At 34.6% G+C, this 20,175-nt stretch overlaps 1 protein-coding gene across 18 annotated transcripts in view; it reads left to right on the top strand.

Annotated features, from left to right (window-relative positions):
* RASAL2 (RAS protein activator like 2) overlaps positions 1-20,175 on the top strand; it is a 393,146-nt gene that overhangs the window by 111,568 nt on the left and 261,403 nt on the right. For 4 of the 18 annotated variants that reach the window (XM_089920164.1, XM_089919995.1, XM_089919891.1 and 1 more), the window contains exon 1: positions 15,610-17,923. The exons of 7 other annotated variants lie outside the window; for them this stretch is intronic. In XM_089920164.1, coding sequence (XP_089776290.1) covers positions 17,338-17,923 — 586 coding nt within the window. In that variant the 5' untranslated portion in view covers positions 15,610-17,337. Of the gene's footprint in view, positions 1-15,603; positions 17,924-20,175 lie in introns of those variants that run through there. 7 more of the 18 variants (XM_089919904.1, XM_089920074.1, XM_089920053.1 and 4 more) reach the window with 7 other exon arrangements.

Here is a 20,175-nt window from a genome sequence, read left to right as displayed (position 1 = left end):
CCTCATTTTTCTGCCCCTGTTTTTTGGTCCTTATTTGTAGGACATTTTCCCAACTTTACTTTTCAAGTGATATTTGAGAATTTGTTTTTATCTTTTAATTTTGTTTTGGCTAATTTGAATTCCCAGCAGTTCTTTCTTGTAATATAATTGCTTTTTTTCCACACTGAGATAACTCTGGTCATTCTAACATAGAATAATTGCCAAGATATGTTGGAAATAGTAGAAAAGAAAACGAAGTCCTGTATAGTTTTTATATCATGTTATCACCTGAGAGAAATAAAAAGGAGGCACGTACCTAAATGCTGGGTGTGCATTGATTAGTTCTAAAAGGATATAAGAAACAAGTCATATTGTTGACTCTTGGAAAAAGCACTGTGGGACAAGGGTGGGATATAGACCTCCTTTTTACTATGTGCTCTCTGTAACATTTGATATTTGACCATACACATGATTTTTTTTTTTTTTTTTTTTTGCTGTACGCGGGCCTCTCACTGTTGTGGCCTCTCCCGTTGCAGAGCACCAGCTCTGGACGTGCAGGCTCAGTGGCCATGGCTCACGGGCCCAGCCGCTCCGCGGCATGTGGGATCTTCCCGGACTGGGGCACGAACCCATGTCTCCTGCATCGGCAGGCAGACTCTCAACCACTGCGCCACCAGGGAAGCCCCATACACATGATTTTAAAAATACAACAATTAAAGTCTTTAAAAAAATTATTTTTATTGGAGCACAGTTGATTAATGATGTTTTATTAATTTCAGGTGTACAGCAAAGGGATTCAATTATACATATACATGTACCTATTTTTTTTCAAATTCTTTTCCCATTTATATAATATTCCCAGAATATTAAGCAGAGTTCCCTGTGCTGCACAGTAGGTCCTTGTTGGTTATTTATTTTAAACATAGTAGTGTATATTAAGTGAAGTAAGTCAGACAGTGAAAGACAGATATCATATGATACCACTAATATGCGGTATCGGAAAAAAATGATACAAATGAACTTATTTACAAAAGAGAAAGAGACTCACAGACTTAGAGAATGAACTTATGGTTACCAGGGGCGAAGGGTGGGGGGAATGGATAGATTGGAAGTTTGGGAGCAATTAAAGTCTTAATGAGGTTGCATAATACAGTTGCCCATTTTTCTATGTACAAGTGTTTCAACTGTTTTGTTTGTGTATTTTTAGTGGTAAAAATTGAGGCAGGAGTAATATGACTTTTACTTTTGACCCTAAGATTCTTGGGCAATTTTATAAACCAAAGGAAGGCTAATTTTTGAAAAATTGCTTTTTTTCTATAGCATCCTGTTTTTCTTTAATGAAGGCAAATATCTGCATGAATCATTCTGAGAGCAGTAATAAGAGGGCTTATTATTTATCTTAAAGCTCAAAGTGAGGGCTTCCCTGGTGGCGCAGTGGTTGAGAGTCCCCCTGCCGATGCAGGGGACACGGGTTCGTGCCCCGGTCCGGGAAGATCCCACATGCTGCGGAGCGGCTGGGCCCGTGAGCCATGGCCGCTGAGCCTGTGCGTCCGGAGCCTGGTCTCCGCAATGGGAGAGGCCACAACAGCGAGAGGCCTGCGAACCGCCAAAAAAAAAAAAAAAAACCTCAAAGTTATATTTCCTGGATTTAAAAAAAAATTGTTTGACATTTTCAAACTTCCTAAAGCTGTGGATTGATATCTTTCATCAAATATGGAAAATCCTTAGTCATTACCTTTCAAACAATACCTGTCTTCATTCATTCTTCTTTTGGGGGCTCCAATTTAACGTGTTAAACATTCTCCTTGTAACTTCTAGGTCTCTTTACTCCTATATTTTTACTCCTGAATACTTTCTATATTTTTATGTTTTTCATGTTTTTGTATTTCCATGCTTTCTTCTGGATAGTTTCCTCTGACCTAATTCTCTCTTCGGCAGTATCTAATGGTTTTTCTGAGATCTAGGACTTCTATTTAGTTCTTTTTCTGATCTACTATGACATTTTTATAATTTGCAATGTTTTGCTAAATCTCAAAGCTTGGATTTTATTGTCCTGTATATTGTAGGCATGTAATTATATAGACTTGGTTTTGCAATTCAAGCCCATATCTCTATTAATGACTCTGTTAGATATGTATGTTTTTATTGCCTGTTGGTTTTACTTGTTTGTGCTCATGATTTATTGCCTTCTCATGTGCATTGTTATCTTTTATTTTGTGCTGAGCATTATATAGCATTAGAGTCCTTTATCTACAGAAATCCAGAAAGCTCTGCAACTAAATCTGTTTCATAACTGATTTATTGTCCAAACCTGCTGTGAAGTGACACAAAGCTATTTAATCTTATCCAACTTAGTGTAAATGTTTGTACTTTTTGTGTCAGATTGATAACAGGGTGATGCCCCATACCCTACTGATGTAACAATACATGGTATATGTACCATATTATCTTTCTAAAATGTGAAATCTTCCAAATTCTCAAACACATTTAGCCTGAAAGTTTAGATAAACAATAGTGGACCTATTTGAAAATTTATTTCTAGAAATAATTTGAGGCTTGGGATAATGTTATATTTCTCTCAGTAAGATTTTTATTATTTCCTGCCGAACACCAAAGGTTCTAACAAACTGGAATAATCATATCCAATTTCAATTCTTGAGTTTGTTTTTTTTTTTTGCGGTACGCAGGCCTCTCACTGCTGTGGCTTCTCCCGTTGCGGAGCACAGGCTCCAGACGCACAGCCTTAGCGGCCATGGCTCACGGGCCCAGCCACTCCACGGCATGTGGGATCTTCCTGGACCAGGGCACGAACCCGTGTCCCTTGCATCGCCAGGCGGACTCTCAACCACTGCGCCACCAGGGAAGCCCCCAATTCTTGAGATTTTTGATGAGCTAACCTAAAAGAGTAAAAGCCAAGCTCTTTACAAATCTGGTTTACTTGTAATTCACTTTAGTCCTAGGGTGACTCTTTGGAGTCCCAGTCCAAAGTGGGCTAAAGAGAAGGAGATTAGTAACCTGGGTTTCCAACCCTGTCTTTCCCTGGTCTCTGACTTTTTATCTCTTTAGACCCTTTGCCTATTAACAACATAGCTCAGTTTCTCAGGACTTCTTTTTGGTAGCAAAGGCTTTCAAGTAGGAACTGCTTCCAGTGCCAGGCTTACTCCTCTGGATTGTTGTCTCATTGAGGTACTTCCTCACCATGGTTAGTTGTTTTATAACATGAAATCTTTGGTAGGTCTTGGAACCAGGAATGGGATCATTAACCCAATTGTCTCAGTTCAAGTTCTCATTATTTTACTTCCAGTTATATCCTAGCTGGTCTCTCTCCATTGAGCCATGTCCCTTGCCATCTAACTTCCTGACCATTACCAGAAGTAGCTTTCTAAGAAAACCCAAACACAATCACATTACTAGCTCACTTAAACTTTTTTAGTAGCTCTCATTATTTATAAGATGAAGCAAAAAAGAGTCTCACTAGTCCTCCCTTGGCCTACCTCTACAGTAGTGTTGTCTCGCATTGCCTTTCTCTTTGTACTCTGTATGCTAATCTTTGCCTGAAATATTTTATGTCTTTGTATCTTTGCCTGTACTTTTCTCTTTGCTAGGAGTGCCTTTCTTCTACCCTCAAACACTGTCCCCTTGACCTGAAGAACTTCTCATCCTTTAAAACCTGGGAAAATTGTTGTTTTTTTTCTGTAGAACTTTCTTCATGTATTCTCTTATCACCTCATTTTCCACAGAGTAGACTGTGGTTTCCATTTTGTCCCTATTTTATTCCATATGTAGTTAATACTTTTGGACTAACCAACCTATCTTAGCAGTTATTAGTGTCCATGTCTGTTTCTCCTTACTAGACTCTAAGGTCATTGAGGGGATATAGAATGCATTGTAACTTATGCCCATTCCTTAGCCTAACTCTGAGAATACAATATGTGCCTTAAAAATGTCTGCTGAAGTAATTGAATGAATGTTTTGACCTGAGCAGTATTGTAAAATCTTTCTCACTTGGTATTCATAATGAACTATAAAATGAAGAAGTACATTATATAGTTTCTAGAGTTTTATCTTGTAGAATTCTAGTATCCTATTACATTTTGAGATGATCTACAGTTTGGAAAAGGATGTCTAAAAGTCCCTGTAAAATTTTGGAGGTCACCAAAAACTGGCAGAGTACATGTTCAACTAGTTCAGTTCATCATAAGGTAGGAAGCATTCAGAAAGTGTTTGTCGAATGAGTGAATTACAAAAGAACTCACCCAACAAATAATATGGTGAACCATATAATAAGTTGAAATAACTAAACAAATATAAAAATAGCATTTTCAGATTGCTGTCTGTATGGTTCTTTTATGTGAATTCTATGACCTACTAAATGGCTCATGCCAATTAGCCCATATAGGAACTGGTACTAGGATATGGCAGCAGTATAATAAATAATCCCAAGTAGGGCATTTGAAGAACTGCATATCTTTTTTTTTCTTTTTCTTTTTGTGTGTGTGCGTGTGGTTTGGTAATTTTTAGGTTTATTTTATTTTTTTTTAACTTTTTATTTTCTATTGGAGTATAGCTGATTAACGATGTTGTGATAGTTTCAGGTGCACAGCAAAGCAACTCAGCCAGTGTATACATTCTCCCCCAAACTCCCCAAGAACTGCATATCCTTGTTGGTTGCTAATAGTCTGAGGGAAAGGATGACTAGGAGAAATAAAGATATTTAACATTATTACTCACATGCTTGAGGTCTGTATGGCTGCCATTAAGAGGTGGTGGCCCATCACACTTACAGGTAAGATACAGTTTGAGTGATGTAGCTTGAGTTTTTGTTTTTTTGTTTTGTCTTGTTTTTTAAGTATGAAACATACCATGAAAGAATAGGAATAAAAAAAATGGGAAAGCGTTGATTTTTACCTGACAGAAAAAAATGTTGACAATAACTATATAATTGTAATTTAAAAAGCTTAGGAAATTGAGATTGTATTTAAGTGTAGGAATTATGTTGATATTTATATTGACAAACAGTTGTAGAACATTGCTACTAGTTGTGAACTATACTACTTAAGAGTGATGTGGTAAATTTCTGGATGTAAATCCTAGGAGAATTATAGTAATAATGCAGACCTATGTAAAAGAGAAGCCTGAGGAATAATCTCATGTAGAGCATCAAATAGGTGTTGGCTTTTATGAAATGCATGAGATTTTATAAAATTCCTGTATGAACTAAATGAGAAAATGAGATCAGACTTGGAAAGTGACCATCTAGCTAGGCTTCTCATTTTTGATGGAATTTTCATTATTTTGATCCAGAGTATCAGCTCCTTTGTTCTCGTTCCAGAATGTGGTTGGTTCACTGAAGATAAAGGCAGAGTCTGATGAAGAGGAGCTTGGGCTTCTTTCCATTACCCAGACTATATCTCAATAGAATTTACTGAGTATATGGTTGTCATCACTAATTCCTTATTTGCCTAATGATGTCGCTGTACTTTCAAACACAGATGCAAAGTATGGGAGGAATCTTTTACTTTTAGTTGATTAATGTCAATACTGCTTGTTAAAGGCCCTTTGAGATTAAGGAATTTCAGCTCCATTAATACAGGGATAATCTGACAATCCTGTATTTCCAGGGACCAAATACTTCAGGTTTTCCAGCTCCTGTCAGAACAGTACAACTTGGTGGAGGCTCTCCCTAGTGCTAGGATTGGCCTAGCTCAAGGTTACGTTTCTTCTTGGAATTAGACCTCTTTGAAAGGTAGTCTCTCCTACCTCATCTACTGTCTTTATCATTTTTTTTTTGAGTCATGCTGAGGGTGATATGTCTGACTTAGACTGTTATATAAACCTTTAAATAGCATAGTTTTGAAATATTTGAGTTTCACTTTTGCAATAAGAATTATATTTAGACATAATCACTTTGGATTTAATTTCCTCTTCTTTTTCTGGTATCCTAGGTGGAAGCTTAGGTTACTGATTTTAGATCTTTCTTCTTTACTAATATATGCATTCAGTTTCCCTCTAGGTACTTCTTTGTTACATCCCACAAATTTTGATGTCTTATTTTCATTTCCATTTAGTTCAAAATTTAAAAAAAAATTCTCTTGAGATTTCTTCTTTGAGTATTGTTTAATCTCCACATATTTTCAAAATTTCCAGCTATCTCTCTGTTACTGATTTCCAGTTTATTCTTCATGGGTCTGGGAGCATACATTGTATGATTTCTAGTTTTTCAAATTTGTCAAGGTATGTTTTATGGCTCAGGCTGTGATCCATCTTTTTGAATGCTGCATGTGAGTTTGAAAATAATGTGTATTCCATTGTTGGATGAAGTAATCTATAGGTATTAATTATACCTGGTTGATTGATGGTGCTGTTGAGTTCAGCTGTGTCTTACTGATTTTCTGCCTACTGGATCTGTCCATTTCTCATAGAAGGGTGGTTGAAATCTCCAGCTATAATGGAGATTCATCTGTTTCTCCTTGCAGATTTTACCTCATGCAGTTTGACATTCTGCTGTTAGATGCATATATATTAAGGATTCTTATATTTTCCTAGGGAATTGACTCTTATGATTACATAAGCCTTTATCTATCCCTGATTCTTCTCCTTGCTCTGGATTCTGCTCTGTTTGAAATTACTGTAGCTACTTTAGCTTTCTTTTGATTAGCATGTTATATGTTACATGTGTTAGCATACTACATCTTTTTCAATCCCTTTATTTTTAATATATTTGTGTCTTTATATTTAAAGCAGGTTTCTTGTAGACAACATATAGTTGGGCCTTGTGTTTTGATCCCCACTGACAGTCTCTATTTTTTTGTTTGTTTGTTTGTTTGCGGTACGTGGGCCTCTCAGTGCTGTGGCCTCTCCCGTTGCAGAGCACAGGCTCTGGATGCGCAGGCTCAGCGGCCATGGCTCACGGGACTAGCCGCTCCACGGCATGTGGGATCTTCCCGGACCGGGGCATGAACCCATGTCCCCTGCATCGGCAGGCGGACTCTCAACCACTGCGCCACCAGGAAAGCCCTCTGTCTTTTAATTGGTGTACTATTTAGACCATTTGTGTTTAAAGGGATTTTTGGTATAGTTGGATCAATATCTATTATATTTGTTACTGTTTTCTAATTGTTGCTCTTGTTCTTTGTTTCTGTATTTGTCTTCCACTTTTTTTGCCTTTTGTGATTTTAATTGATTATTTTATATCATTCTGTTTTTTTTCTTTCTTACTTTTTAAAAAAAGTTTTTACGTGTTTGCCCTAGAATTTGCAATATATATTTAAAGTTAATCCAAGTCCACTTTCAAATGATACTATATTGTTTCCCAGGTAGTGCAAGTACCTTATAATAATAAAATCTTCCTAATTCCTTCCTTTGGCATCCCCAATTTTGGTGCTTAGCTAAGTCTACCTTAGTACAAGCTGCTTGGTTATTTATCAGATGTACAATGCCGATATTTATTTCAGGTTATCAGAATGTTGTTCATTTTCCAAGTATATGTTCATTAAAGAATGTATATAACTTGTTGAGTGCTTGTAGTTATCTTTTTATGCTTTTTAAAGATTTTTTGCAGTGATGCCAAAATTTTTCTTAAAAATAATTTTTAAGAAAACCTAGAAAAGCCAGATAATGGTTTCTGCATCAACTAAATTGACATTTCTGGAAAAAAATTTCGTAACAATTAAAGCAATATTTCCTGCCTCCCTTTTGCCCTCTTCTCATTTCACAGAATTCTTTTATTTTTCCTTGGTTCAGGGAAAACAACTCCCTGTAGTATATCTGACTATCTTCTTTCCCCTGTCCCCCTCCCCCATCGTGTATTTTAATGTGATCTTCCTGGTATCAGAGAAAATGTTAAACTCAAATAGGTGATCACTGACCCTTCTTACTACTAGTCTGCAGTTAGGTGCTTTTAGTTTAGATCTTTCTCAGATTTTATTAATGAATTCAACAAATATTTATTGAGTGCCTATCATATGTCAAGCATTGAGAACTCTGTAGACAATAAAACAGACATGGAAATGATAGTTTTGTGGGTAAAACAGTCATTGATTAATAATCTCACAAGGAAATATCCAAATATGTCTATAGCTGTAATAGGGAGATACATGGGACTGTAAATGCCTATAAAAGGAGATTTGACCTAGTCAGGGAGGTCAGGAAAGGCCTCCCTCAGGAAGTGGTAACACTTGAACTGAAATGTGAATTATGAGTAGGCAATAATGAGGAGAGAAAGATCCTTCCGTGTAGAGGGAGCAGTGTGGGCAAGAGCCCTATGGTGGGGAAGGAGAGTAGCTAGTATGAAGGACCAAAATGTTTCAAGGTAGGCTGAAGGGGTGGGATAGGTAGGGACCAGCCTATGTTGAGGAATTTTGGTTTGTTTTGTGTTGTTTTCATAAGAGTATTGGGAAGCAATTGAAAGGTTTTAAACAGTATGCAGTAAATTTGTATTCTGAAAAGATTATTCTGACTATAGTGGGAATGATGGTTTGCAAGGAGCTGTAGTAGATGTAGGTAGACTAATTTAGGAGGCTGTTATAATCTAGGTGAGAAATGATAGTAGGTTGATTTAGAGGAAATGGTGAGAAGTAGATAGATTAAATAATACTTAGGAGGGAAAATCAGTGAGTCTTATGGATTTGATATTAAATGGTAAGAGAGGGAGAGGACTAAGGTTTGGGGTCTGTACAGTGGAGTGGATGCGGTGCTTTTTATTAGAATAAGCAACACTGGAATGAGACCAGATTTTAAAGGAAAGATCACAGGTTAAGTTTTATACATTTTCAATTTGAGAGGCCACAAATTGTCAAATTGAATATATGAGTATGTTGCTCAAAGGAGACAAGGTCTGAACTGGAGGTATAAGTTGCTGTGGTAACTGTGAATGATGATGCATGGTGAGAATATGGAGAAGGGGGTGCCTAGGACCCAATTTGAAGAACTAACATTTAGAGACTAGATAGAGAAGAATGCACCTCAAAGGAGACAGAAAAGGTGTGACCAGAGAGGTCAGAGGAAAAGCAGAAGTTTTTATTTTTTATTTTTTAAAAAAGACTTTAATAATGGCATTAGGAGTCATCTATGTTTTTGTTTTCATTTTACAGTGTTTTCTTATTAAAAAATTATTATCTATTCCAGCAGTTGTCTGTTAAAAATAATCTTTATTTAGTGCTTTTAGACATATCTTTGTCTCTTAAATGAAAAGCAGTTGTGTACGTGTCAGGTGTGTCTGAGTTCTACTACTTAGAAGGGAGGTAGTTTTTGCCACAGGAAGTGTTTCATCGGGAAGCAGATGTGCTCCAGTGATAGGAGATGGGAAGGGGATGTTTTGTTATTAATTACTTAGCTTTGTATAAACAAAGACTTTGTATTTTTAAAAGATGTCTTCTTCTGGTTTATAGAAATTAATCCTATTTTTAAAGTTTTTCATGAGTCGATCTAAGAGGTATGTACTCTCTTTTCTGATAACAGAACTCCAGAACTCTTTGTTAATTGTAACATGTGTTATGTCTTCTATTATAAAAGAGCATGTGAGATTTATAGTATAGAATTTCATTATAGAAGAGGTGTGTCTTAAGAAAGGAAGTGGTGGCAGACTAGTATTTGTAAACTGAGAAAGCTCAAGTTTTGCCTTTTCATCTCCACTTGCTTCCCTTAGTTGAAATAAATTTTAAAAAGCCATTTTAATGAGAAACTGATATCCTATTTTAACCTTTAAAAAAGAAAGAATTTTAGCATTTAAACGAAATAACACTATAATGTCTGGCCTTAATGTCACAGTTATGCTCTGTAAGCCTACATTTCTCAGCTACGTTCTGTGGATCATAATATGGAAAATGCTAATTTAAAGAGGTTTTGGAATCCTGAACTGGGAATTAGGATACACCTGTGTTCTTCCTTTTGTTTGTTTGTTTCGTTTTTTGCTGTTAACTAAGTAGTCATGGACAAGTTCTTTTCTCTGGTCTTGTTTGATTATATGAAAGAGTTGGTTAAGTTAATCTGTGATGACTGTTTAGTTTTCTGTTCTCTAATTCTGATTCTGTGCATTAACATTAAGGCTTCCTTTTTCACTCTGGGTAGATTTAAAAATATATTTATTTAGGGACTTCCCTGGTGGTCCAGTGTTAAGACTCCATGCTTCCAATGCAGGGGGTGCGGGTTCGATCCCTGGTCAGGGAACTAAGATCCCACATGCTGTGTGGTGTGGCCAAAAAAATAATAATAATAATAATTAAAATTTTCTGCATTCAAAAGGAATAAAAATACCCACTCGTTGTAAAATTTCATATATTACAGAAATTAATAATATAAAAATAAAAATCTCCTGTAGTAACAAAAATAACAACAGATTTTATTATTGTTAAAAAAGAAAATATTTAAAAGAAATAGCAACAGATTTTTCTCTCCGTGCATATTCCACCATGTACATACTGATGTATTAATGATAATCTTCAGTAAAAGTGGGATCATGATCTACTTTTTTATAGTATATATTGCTTTTCTACCTTATCTCTTAGACCTCTTACCACATAAATTTCTGTTTAAGTTTTTTCTTACTATTATGACTATAGTATATACTTAACAATTAAAAAATAAAACTTTAAGGATCTAAGGTGATTTCTCAGTTGTACTCCTCACAGGCATCACTCTTTAAAAATGTGTGTCTTTGTAGCTCACCCTAATATATGTGTTTGTTTTTACATAGTTCTGTACTGTGATTTATTTGTCACTCTCCTATAGATGGTCATTTGCATCTTCCTCCCTTGCTTCCTTCCATTACAAAGATGCTGCAGTTCATAAAGTGCAGAAGATTGTTCAGTTTTTAATTGTGTTTTATTTATATGTTGTAGATAGTCTTTGCTGTCTCCAAGGAAGAGGTTTGGATTACTGTATATTTGATTCTCAGTACACTACCATGACCTAAGTCTCTATGTGATGTATATGCTCTCACAGAATATTTCAGGCAAATGTTCTCACTTTACCCTCAATCCCAATACAATTTTTTTATTTTGGTGAACTTGACTGAATCTTATGGGAGCCTTGAGAATTCCATTAGTCCTTTTATTTAAAAATCTGTCTGTAGTTTTTTATTCACAATTTGGCCCATGAATCAGCATAGGTATCACCTAGGAGCTGGGTAGAAATGTAGAATCTCAGGCCCTCTCCCACATGTACTAAAGCAAAATCTACATTTTAATTCAATCTTGTGGTGATTCATCTACATGTTACAATGTGAGAAGCACCAATTTAGAAGCAGATCTGTTGCATTACCTTTTTATGCTTGGTCCTCTATGCCCACATCATGAGTTTGATCCTATGGTTCTTATTGTTCTGATATAGAGAGGAGGAAGAAAAGAAAAAAATGAAAAGTTTAAACTAAAGAGTGGAATTTACTAAGGATAAGAGCTATTTCCCCTCTGCTTTTATTGTGCCTTCCAATGGTAAGGTCTCCTGTTGATTTTTACCTGTTCTTTTACCATACCAGTTATATGGAAAAGAAAAAATATAGTCAGTTCTACTATCATGCTTGGTTTTGTTTTTGTTTTTGGTGTTTTAAAAATAAAATTTTTTTTTATTATTTTTATTACATGTTTCAGGTGTTTTAAAAAATTTTTTTAAATTTATTTTATATCACGCTTATTTTGAAAATGAGGATTTGTACCATATGATTGATAGTAGGGAACAATTTGAGCATTACATGAATTTTGTGTTTGCTTATGTGCCATTTGTTTGAGAAACGTTAGCTGAATACAGAAAACTATATCCAAGTAAAGCATCGTGTTGTAGCAAATACTGAAAGGCATACATCTCGACCAACTACTGGCTGCCTCAGTTCCCCATACTTGTTATGAGCCACATACATCCACTTAAGTGTTATAGCTGTCCTTCAGATTTCAGATAACCCTCCTTCCATCACTTCACAAAAACACAAAAGCTACAACCCTTCTGATGCCCACTGCAAACTTCAGGGTTTTTTCAAAGTAGCGTGCTATATTTATTTTGGCATTTAGGTGTTTCTTAACTAACCTGTGTAAAATGGTCTACAGTTTTTATTAGCTTCTTATCTTTTTTTATGTGTCATTGTTTCTGAACGTTGCTTCCCAACCCCACTTCCTCATAAGTCTTGAAGTTTTATTATGCAATTTTGTATAGTGTGATGATTTTTAGAAATGCATGTCACATTATAGCAGAATTGAGCATAACAATAGAATCTCAAGATTAAGAGAATCTCAAAAGAAATTGTTTCCATCCCTTATGCCTTAGACATGGTTCAAAATTCCCTTACAAATCACTTCCCTAACATTCTGTAGACCCCCTTCCTAATGTCAATCTTTCCTAGTCAACTGGCAGTTCCAAGAGGGCAGGGACAGTGTTCTATTCTTTTTTGTTCCTCTAGTATTTTTTTTTAAAAATAAATTTATTTATTTATTTTTGGCTGCGTTGGGTCTTCGTTGCTGCACGCAGGCTTTCTCTAGTTGTGGCGAATGGGGACTACTCTTCATTGCGGTGCACTGGCTTCTCAGTGTGGTGGCTTCTCGTTGCAGAACACAGGCCCTAGGCGCGTGGGCTTCAGGAGTTGCGGCTCGCGGGCTCTAGAGCGCAGGCTCAGTAGTTGTGGCGCACAGGCTTAGTTGCTCCGCGACATGTGGGATCTTCTCCGACCAGGGATCTAACCCGTGTCCCCTGCATTGGCAGTGAATTCTCAACCACTGCGCCACGAGGGAAGCCCCTCTAGTCTTAATACAGTGCCTGATACATGGCAGGTACTCAATAACAATTTAAAATATGGCTCTATGTGAATATAAGTACTTGTATGTTTATTTAGAGAATTCAGATGTTTCTTTTGACTTAGCAACAGAGTGGTTCTTAAAGCTGTGCTTTAAATATTACAGATTTCTATTAAGAAAATTAATAATAATTAGTTGATACTTGAGATGGCAGTAATGTTCTTTTTATGACACTTCAATCAGCAGCCAATTTTTATATTAGGATTCATAATGAATGAGGTAGTTCAGTGGCACTAGTGTCATTGTTTCTAATTTTAAAAATTATAAAACCTGTGAATATTTTCTTAAAAATTATAAATTCATTATATATATTTAATAAAATTCAGAAAAGGAAGTGTCAAGTTGTCTTATATTCAGATGAAAGATAAAACTTGGAGAAATAGCTAACATAAATGATATTAGGCTTTCATAATGATAGAAGATAATTTGAAGCATTTGCCAAATCCACCTTTAGCCAACTGTGAGAGAGGTGAATCTCTTCATTTCTTTGATTATTCCTACTTAGAGACTGTTACTTCTTCAATCTATAGTTCTTTTGCTTTCTGATTTCGCTTGAATGTTTTTCTGTGCTGTTTATTATTTTCCATTTCCATATTCCTTAAATAGGGAAGTTTATGGTTAGAAGAATTATAGTAGTTCCTTAGAAACTATGGCAGTTATTTTTACCTTACCTATTTAGTGTGTAAAAGTATTTTCTCATTTAACATTGAGTCTCTGAATTTTACAATGTTGATTATGAGGCTCAAGTTCTACTCCTGTGGTGCAACTTTTCTCAAAATTGTAGTTTTAATTTAATTTTTCACTGAGGTATTTTAATAGGGTGATCTTGATTAAGTTCCCTCTCATGAAACCTGTGAAACTAGATACTTTGTTATATGTATTACTCAAAAGATACTCTGAAATAGTATTAATAATATTACATGTAATATTAATAATATTACATTATTAATAATAAAAATATCTTACAGACCCAAAGGAAGTAGTTTGAAATTTAAAAAAATTTTGCTTGTGTAATGTCTTATTTTGATGAAATTTCAAACCTATAGAAAATTTGCAGGCGTACAAGAAACTCCCATATACCCTTTACCTAGATTCAATAATTGTGTACAGTTTGCCCCATTTCTTTGGTCATATTTTATCTACCTTTACATGCATAGTTTTTTCCTTGAGTCATTTGAGAGTAAATTGGAAACATCATGCCTCTAGATCCCTAAATACTTCAGTGTGAATTTCCTAAGAATTAGAACATTTTCTTTCATAATCAAAATCAGGAAGCTTAATGTTGGTATGGTTCTATTATCTAATCCATACTCCATATTAAAATATTGTCAATTGTCCCAATAATGTTCTTTATAGCTTCTCCCCCCCACTTTAGGATCAAATCCAAAATTATGCATTATTTTTAATTGTTTCTCCTTAGTCTCCTTTGATTTACAACAGTTCTATTGCCTTTCTCTGATTTTCTTGACCTTGACATTTTTGAAGCAAAGGATACAGTTATTTTGTAGATCTTCTTTAATTCAAGGTTATCTGATGCTACTTGTGATTAAATTTAGGTTATGCAATATTTTTGGGGGGGGCAGGAAAAAATCACAAGCTATTCTTTCACAGTTCATCATATCAGGAGTTGCATAATATTGGTTTGTTCCAGTATTGGTATGTCTGTCTGTCTGTCTGTATGTATGTATGTATGTATTCATTCATCCATCCATTCATTCATCCTCTTCAATGTATTTACTCCTTTCCTCAAGCCTAAAATACACAGAAAGTGCTTTCACAATTGCTAACCCATTACACTGGATAAATAAACTTACTAACTAGAGTACAGTATTTACAGTTTTTTAAGGTAAAATTTAATTAAGGAAAAATGCATAAATCTTAAGGGAACAGTTGGATGAATTTGACAAATAAACACACCCATACTCACATGTACATTAAGACTTAGAAAGTTTCCATCACCCCAGAAAGCTTCCTGGTGTCCTTTTCTTGTTAGTAATGCCTCTACCCCTGACAACTGCATTCCTGATTTTTTCCCCCATTGTAGATTAGTTTAGCCTGTTTTAAAACTCTGTAGAAATGGAATCATATGGTATGTGCTCTTTTGTGTCTAGTTTCTTTTGTTGGCATAATATCTGTGGTATTCATTCACATTGTTTTGTTATTGGTAGTTTATTCTTTTTATAGCTGAGTTGTATACCGTTGTATGAAAACATCACAATTTGTTTATCCATTCTACTGTGATGGATATTTGGGTGGTTTTCAGTTTATGGGTATCATAAATAAAGCTGCTGTGAAGATTGAAGTACAAGTTTGTGTATTTTTATTTTTCTTGAGTAAGTGCCTGTGAGTGGAACTGATGTGCATTGGGTAGATGTGTGTTTATCTTTGTAAAAAAAATTTGTCAAGTTTGTTCCATAGCAATTGTATCATTTCATACTAATTTTATTACTAATTATGAGATTTCTGGTTGCTCCACATCCTCACCAACGTCTGGTGTTATTAGCCCTTTAAGTGTTAGCCATTTTGGTGAATGTGAGTGATATCTCATTATGGCTTTAATTTGCATTTCTCTAAATCCTAATGAGGTTGAGTACTTTTTCCATATGCTTATTGACCATTCATATAGCTTTCTTTATGAAGGATTTGTTCAGCTCTGTCTGCCTACTTTTAAAAATTGGGTTTTCATTTTATTAATAAGTTGTAGGAGTTCTTTATATCTTGTGGTACAAATTGTGAGATGTTTGTATTGTATATATTTTCTCCCATTTTGTAGGTTGCTTGTTGATTTCTTAATATGTCTTATTAGACATATTAAGGTTTTGATTTTTATGAATTCATATTTATTAATGTTTTCCTATCATTGTTACTACGTTTTGTACTCTAAGAAATCTTTGCTTACCTTCAGTTCACAAAAATATTCTCTTGTGATTTCTTTTACAAGCTTTATCATTTTATATTTTACATTTAGGTTTATTTTCCATCACAGATTAGTTTTTGTGGATTGTGTGATGTGCCATAAATAGAGATTAGAATTTAATGTTTATTGTTTTTCTCTTTATGCAGATTGACATTTCTAAGTATTTTTTTAAAACAAGGGAAAATTTTACAATTGTAATACACTCTAGTTTGATATATTATGCTTTTGGGAAAGCCAAGTTCTTCAAAACTTCTTTAATATAGAAATGTGTAAATTTACAGACTATATAACAAATGAAGATGAGATTATTGCTTTATGATAATGGAAATAACTAGAACATTTTAATATGTTTCAAAGAATAGATATGTTACCAACTTCACTATTTGGCAGTAATAAGAAAGAGACTTAGTGTAAGAACTGTTTTTCATTGTACATATTCTACAAATAAATGGATGGTTTTTTAGTTTTCCACATGAAATCATCATTTTTTTATACAACTTGCAAAGTGATTTGATTGCTGTGTTATATCTCTTTTATTGGTGGTCTAAAGTCTGTCAGGCTTTCCATTCGAAACCCCTATTTTCAGGAGTTTATGAGCAGACAGTTGAAAAAAAAATTAACCAGCCAAAAACTTGGCATTCATTATCTTGGTTCAATATAAGGTACTTGCTTTAACAAAATTTTAGGTAGTCAGCTCTTTTTTTTTTAACTTGTAAATAGCACAAAGAGGAATAAAGGAATTTCTTTGGTTAAATAGATAGGGAATATTTTTCCAGACAACTTATCCCAATTAGATTTTCAAAGCAAACTTTTCCCTTCTAGAAATCATTTAAGTATGTACTTTCCTGTGTTCCAGTTTCCACAAGATGTTGCCTCAAGACTTTCCTTTTCCTTTGCTATAGTTCATAGCAAATATCCTCTATCCCTTTTTTTTAATCCATTTGTGCTTTTAAAATTCTCCCTAGTATGTTTACATTAAAAATAGCTTTATATTTTGACATTATTTTGTCCATTTTTCCTCATCTTTGCAATGCCTACTTGCACAGAACAGTATATGACTTTACCTATTAGTTGAAAAACAGTATTAACTTTGAGAGAAGTTGTGGTGTAAATAACAAGGATTCTCTTGAAATGCAAACTTTAAAAACTATTCTGAAGAGCTGTCACTTAGAGAGCAGGCTTTTAGGCAGATTTTTTTCTTCTTCTTCCGGAAAGTGTGGATGTCAGCTTGAGTACTTTCACAATCTGTTTTTAACCCAGTGTCATTCACATAGTGAACACTTAACTGCTATTGGTCCATAAAGGTGTTTGTGGCTTTTTTATCGCTTTCATTTCACTTCTCATTTTTTAAAAACACCATTTCCTGAAAACTCAGTGCAGAAATATAACCTACTGCAGGAAGCGAGATGATCTTCTTTTGCTGTATTATGAAGATAATTTGCTTCAGACAGGAGGTTTTTGGGTGCTTGCTGAAATTTCGGAGATCTGGGAAAATGGGGTAATAACATGACACCAGCTCTTAAGCAGCAACATCTGCTGTGGTTCAAAGCCGCACAAAGAAAGCTGCTTAAGCAGTTGAATGTTTTGGACTGCACGGACAAGTGTGGTTCAACTGCAAAGACGGCAGAGCAGTGGAAATTTAAAGTTTCGAGAAGTTGTTAAAAAATGGAGTCATGGAAGATGAGACAAACATCACCGTGTCCTCCGAGCTATCGAAGATCTTTGTCAGAACCTGATTATGCACATTCAGAGATAGGAACAAGCGTAAAGAGTTATCCATGGTGTGGTCCAATGAAAAGCAAGAGGAAGAAAAATGAACAGGCTGTTTCCAATCTAGGAAAGCCACTGGGTGCTTATCGGTGGCAAACACATCCCAGCTTTAGGTGGAAAGGGGGCAAAAGGGAGCAATTGCAAAATAATAAAGGAGGCTTGGATGAACCACAACAAGAGGTCCTGCCAAAGATGGTTGGGGATAATGTTTCTTCCTCTGCTAATGAGGTCCTTGGAACATCAATGGAGAAGCAGAACCTGGTCAACACTCGGTCACTTCGGGTTCCATTCAGCAGATCTCTTTCAGAGCCAGAGCATCGCTGCAGTATCAGATTTGTTAGACGGTGGCCGACTTCAGTGGGGTCAATGGAGTCTGAGCAGCAGGGATATTTCATCCGTGGCATTTTCTCTACTCTTTCCAGTGGCTTCTCCAGGATGCTGAGTCTAAAAGGAGAATCAACCAATGAGCCAGTAAGAGAAGGTATATTGTGATGAATAAGGGGAAAGAGGGAGGGCTCAGATTTAATGACTGTTGGAATTTTAATATTTGTGTTTTATAATAAACCATTCTGTTTGCTCATTATAAACTAATTTACTTAATTAGTACAGTTTTTAGAAAGTAATAAACACTGTTTTAGAGACTCAATGAATGATAGTAATTAATAGTAAAAAATGGATTTAGAAGAAATTTTTTATTACATTATACTCTTGAACTCTATTTTGGGACCTGTGTAAAACTATTTGTTTTGTTTTGTCTTTTACCCTTTTTCATCCCGTTGATCTACTTTTGTACATTAAATGCAATTTAGAGGGAGAAATTATCAAATCATCTTCTGACAAAGTTGAGAATTAAAAGGTAGAATTTCTACTATTATCTCTTCATAAAAATTGACAAATGTTATTAGAACTATTTAGAGCTGAAGTGTATTGATAGCTTTTAATAAGTGGGGCTTTTGATTTGCTCACGTCATAGTAATACACAATTTGAATGTGGAAGCAGAAGATGCAAATCTTGAATATTTCTTTAGATGACAAAATAGAAATTCGTGTTTGATGCGTTTCAGATAACAGAGTCTTCAACATTTAAAAAAACTCATTTAGGACTTGTTTAAATTTTAAAAAGTTTTATATTGAGATAGCATTTTAAACTACAAAAAGAACTTAAATTTTTATCTGATTGCCTTGGAAATGATTGACCTTATCTGATGAAGTATTCCAATTATGAGTTAGGACCTATGTTTGTTTTTTGTTTTTGAAAACCTTAACACTGAAACTTTACCTTATCTTTGTTATGAGATTGACCACATCAGCAGAAGTTTAAACTCTTTCTAAAACTGTGGGAATTGTTGAATAATTTTCTTATTGGAGTACAATTTAATTTCTTTAAAAATAATATAAGTGAAAAATTGAGTAATTTTTCAAATATATTTGTGCCAGAAATTCAGTATTTCTCCTAAACCTTGTCCTCCCTTAGATTTCCCTTTGCCCGATGAGTTTTAATTATACTATTAAGTAAATATGTTTTCTTCTTACCCTTGGCTTATAGATAATTACCAAAAGAATAAAGTCTTTCTTGATGTGCCTCTATTAACATTCTGCTAAAATTTTTGAAAGGCTAGGTTGTTGCATTTCCTTGGTTACTAGTATGTCTATTTCCTTTCCAGGTGATCATAGGATGATCTAAGTAAAGGAGCATCAAAGGAAATAAAGAGTTTAAAAGAAATTCTTAGAATCAGTGCCTCTCAGTGGTTAACATGTATACATTTGACTAAAGAAGTCTATAGGTTTTTGAGGTTTTTTTGGTATTTGTATTTACAAACATTTTTGGACTTCTGTAGTTAACTTTCAGTTTTTAGCAACTATGCCAACCTATTGGTAGCCCATTTATGTGTGAGGTGCTCTGAGAATGTGTCCCTGCTTCTTACACATTTATGGTCTACTTAAAGTGATATAAAATATTCTATATTTATTACTTCATAATATCTTATAATATAATAATATAATATCATATAATAATTATGCAAATGGAGGCTTAAACAGAGTTTAAGGTGCTATTGTAAGGGATTTCAGGTCCAGGAAGTAAAGAACAGTACATAGTGTTCCTACCAATCAGATCAGCAGTTTTTATTTAGCAGTAACTATGATATCTCCTAAGTGCTTCACTAGTGGAGAGTCAAGCTCTTAAGGCAGAAATATACTGTTTAATACAAAGACTGGAGCTAGTTCTTGTGTAGAGATTTCCTTTTCTCTTTGGGCGGTAGCTTCTACCCAGCCTAGAGTCTACGTAAGTGGTTTTCTAACTTTCTGCAGTTGTGAACCTTTCTTCATTTCTCATTCCCCACAGGGGAAAGAATACATTGATCCAGGAGACCTGAATTCTACTTCCATCTCTGCCAATTCTCATTTTTGAAATTTAATCTCTGAATTTCTGTTTACACTTTTATGGGATAGTAATTTCTTTCTTACAAAGTGATAAATGAAATTTGGAAACACTATGTAAATTATAGTTTATGTAGCATTTATTCACAAATGCTGTGTGAGTAGAACGTGTTCTTATCAGAGTTGCTATTATAGTATTATGGCAAGGTGTGAAATTATTAAAATATAGATGTCTTTAAGAAAATCAATATATTTTAAAATTTGAAACCCACTAGTGTTTGTTACTTTTCTTGTTTGATAGGAATTGCAGCATATGAGGGGCATTAAATAATATAGTATGTATTTAAAACATTT

Source organism: Delphinapterus leucas, chromosome 1 (genome assembly GCF_059928025.1).
Source record: "Delphinapterus leucas isolate spDelLeu-1000000601 "Yukka" chromosome 1, BTC_Dleu_Yukka2, whole genome shotgun sequence".
NCBI lineage: Eukaryota > Metazoa > Chordata > Mammalia > Artiodactyla > Monodontidae > Delphinapterus > Delphinapterus leucas.
The sequence above is the reverse complement of the archived record's forward strand: the minus strand, read 5'-3'. Positions and strand labels throughout refer to the sequence as shown.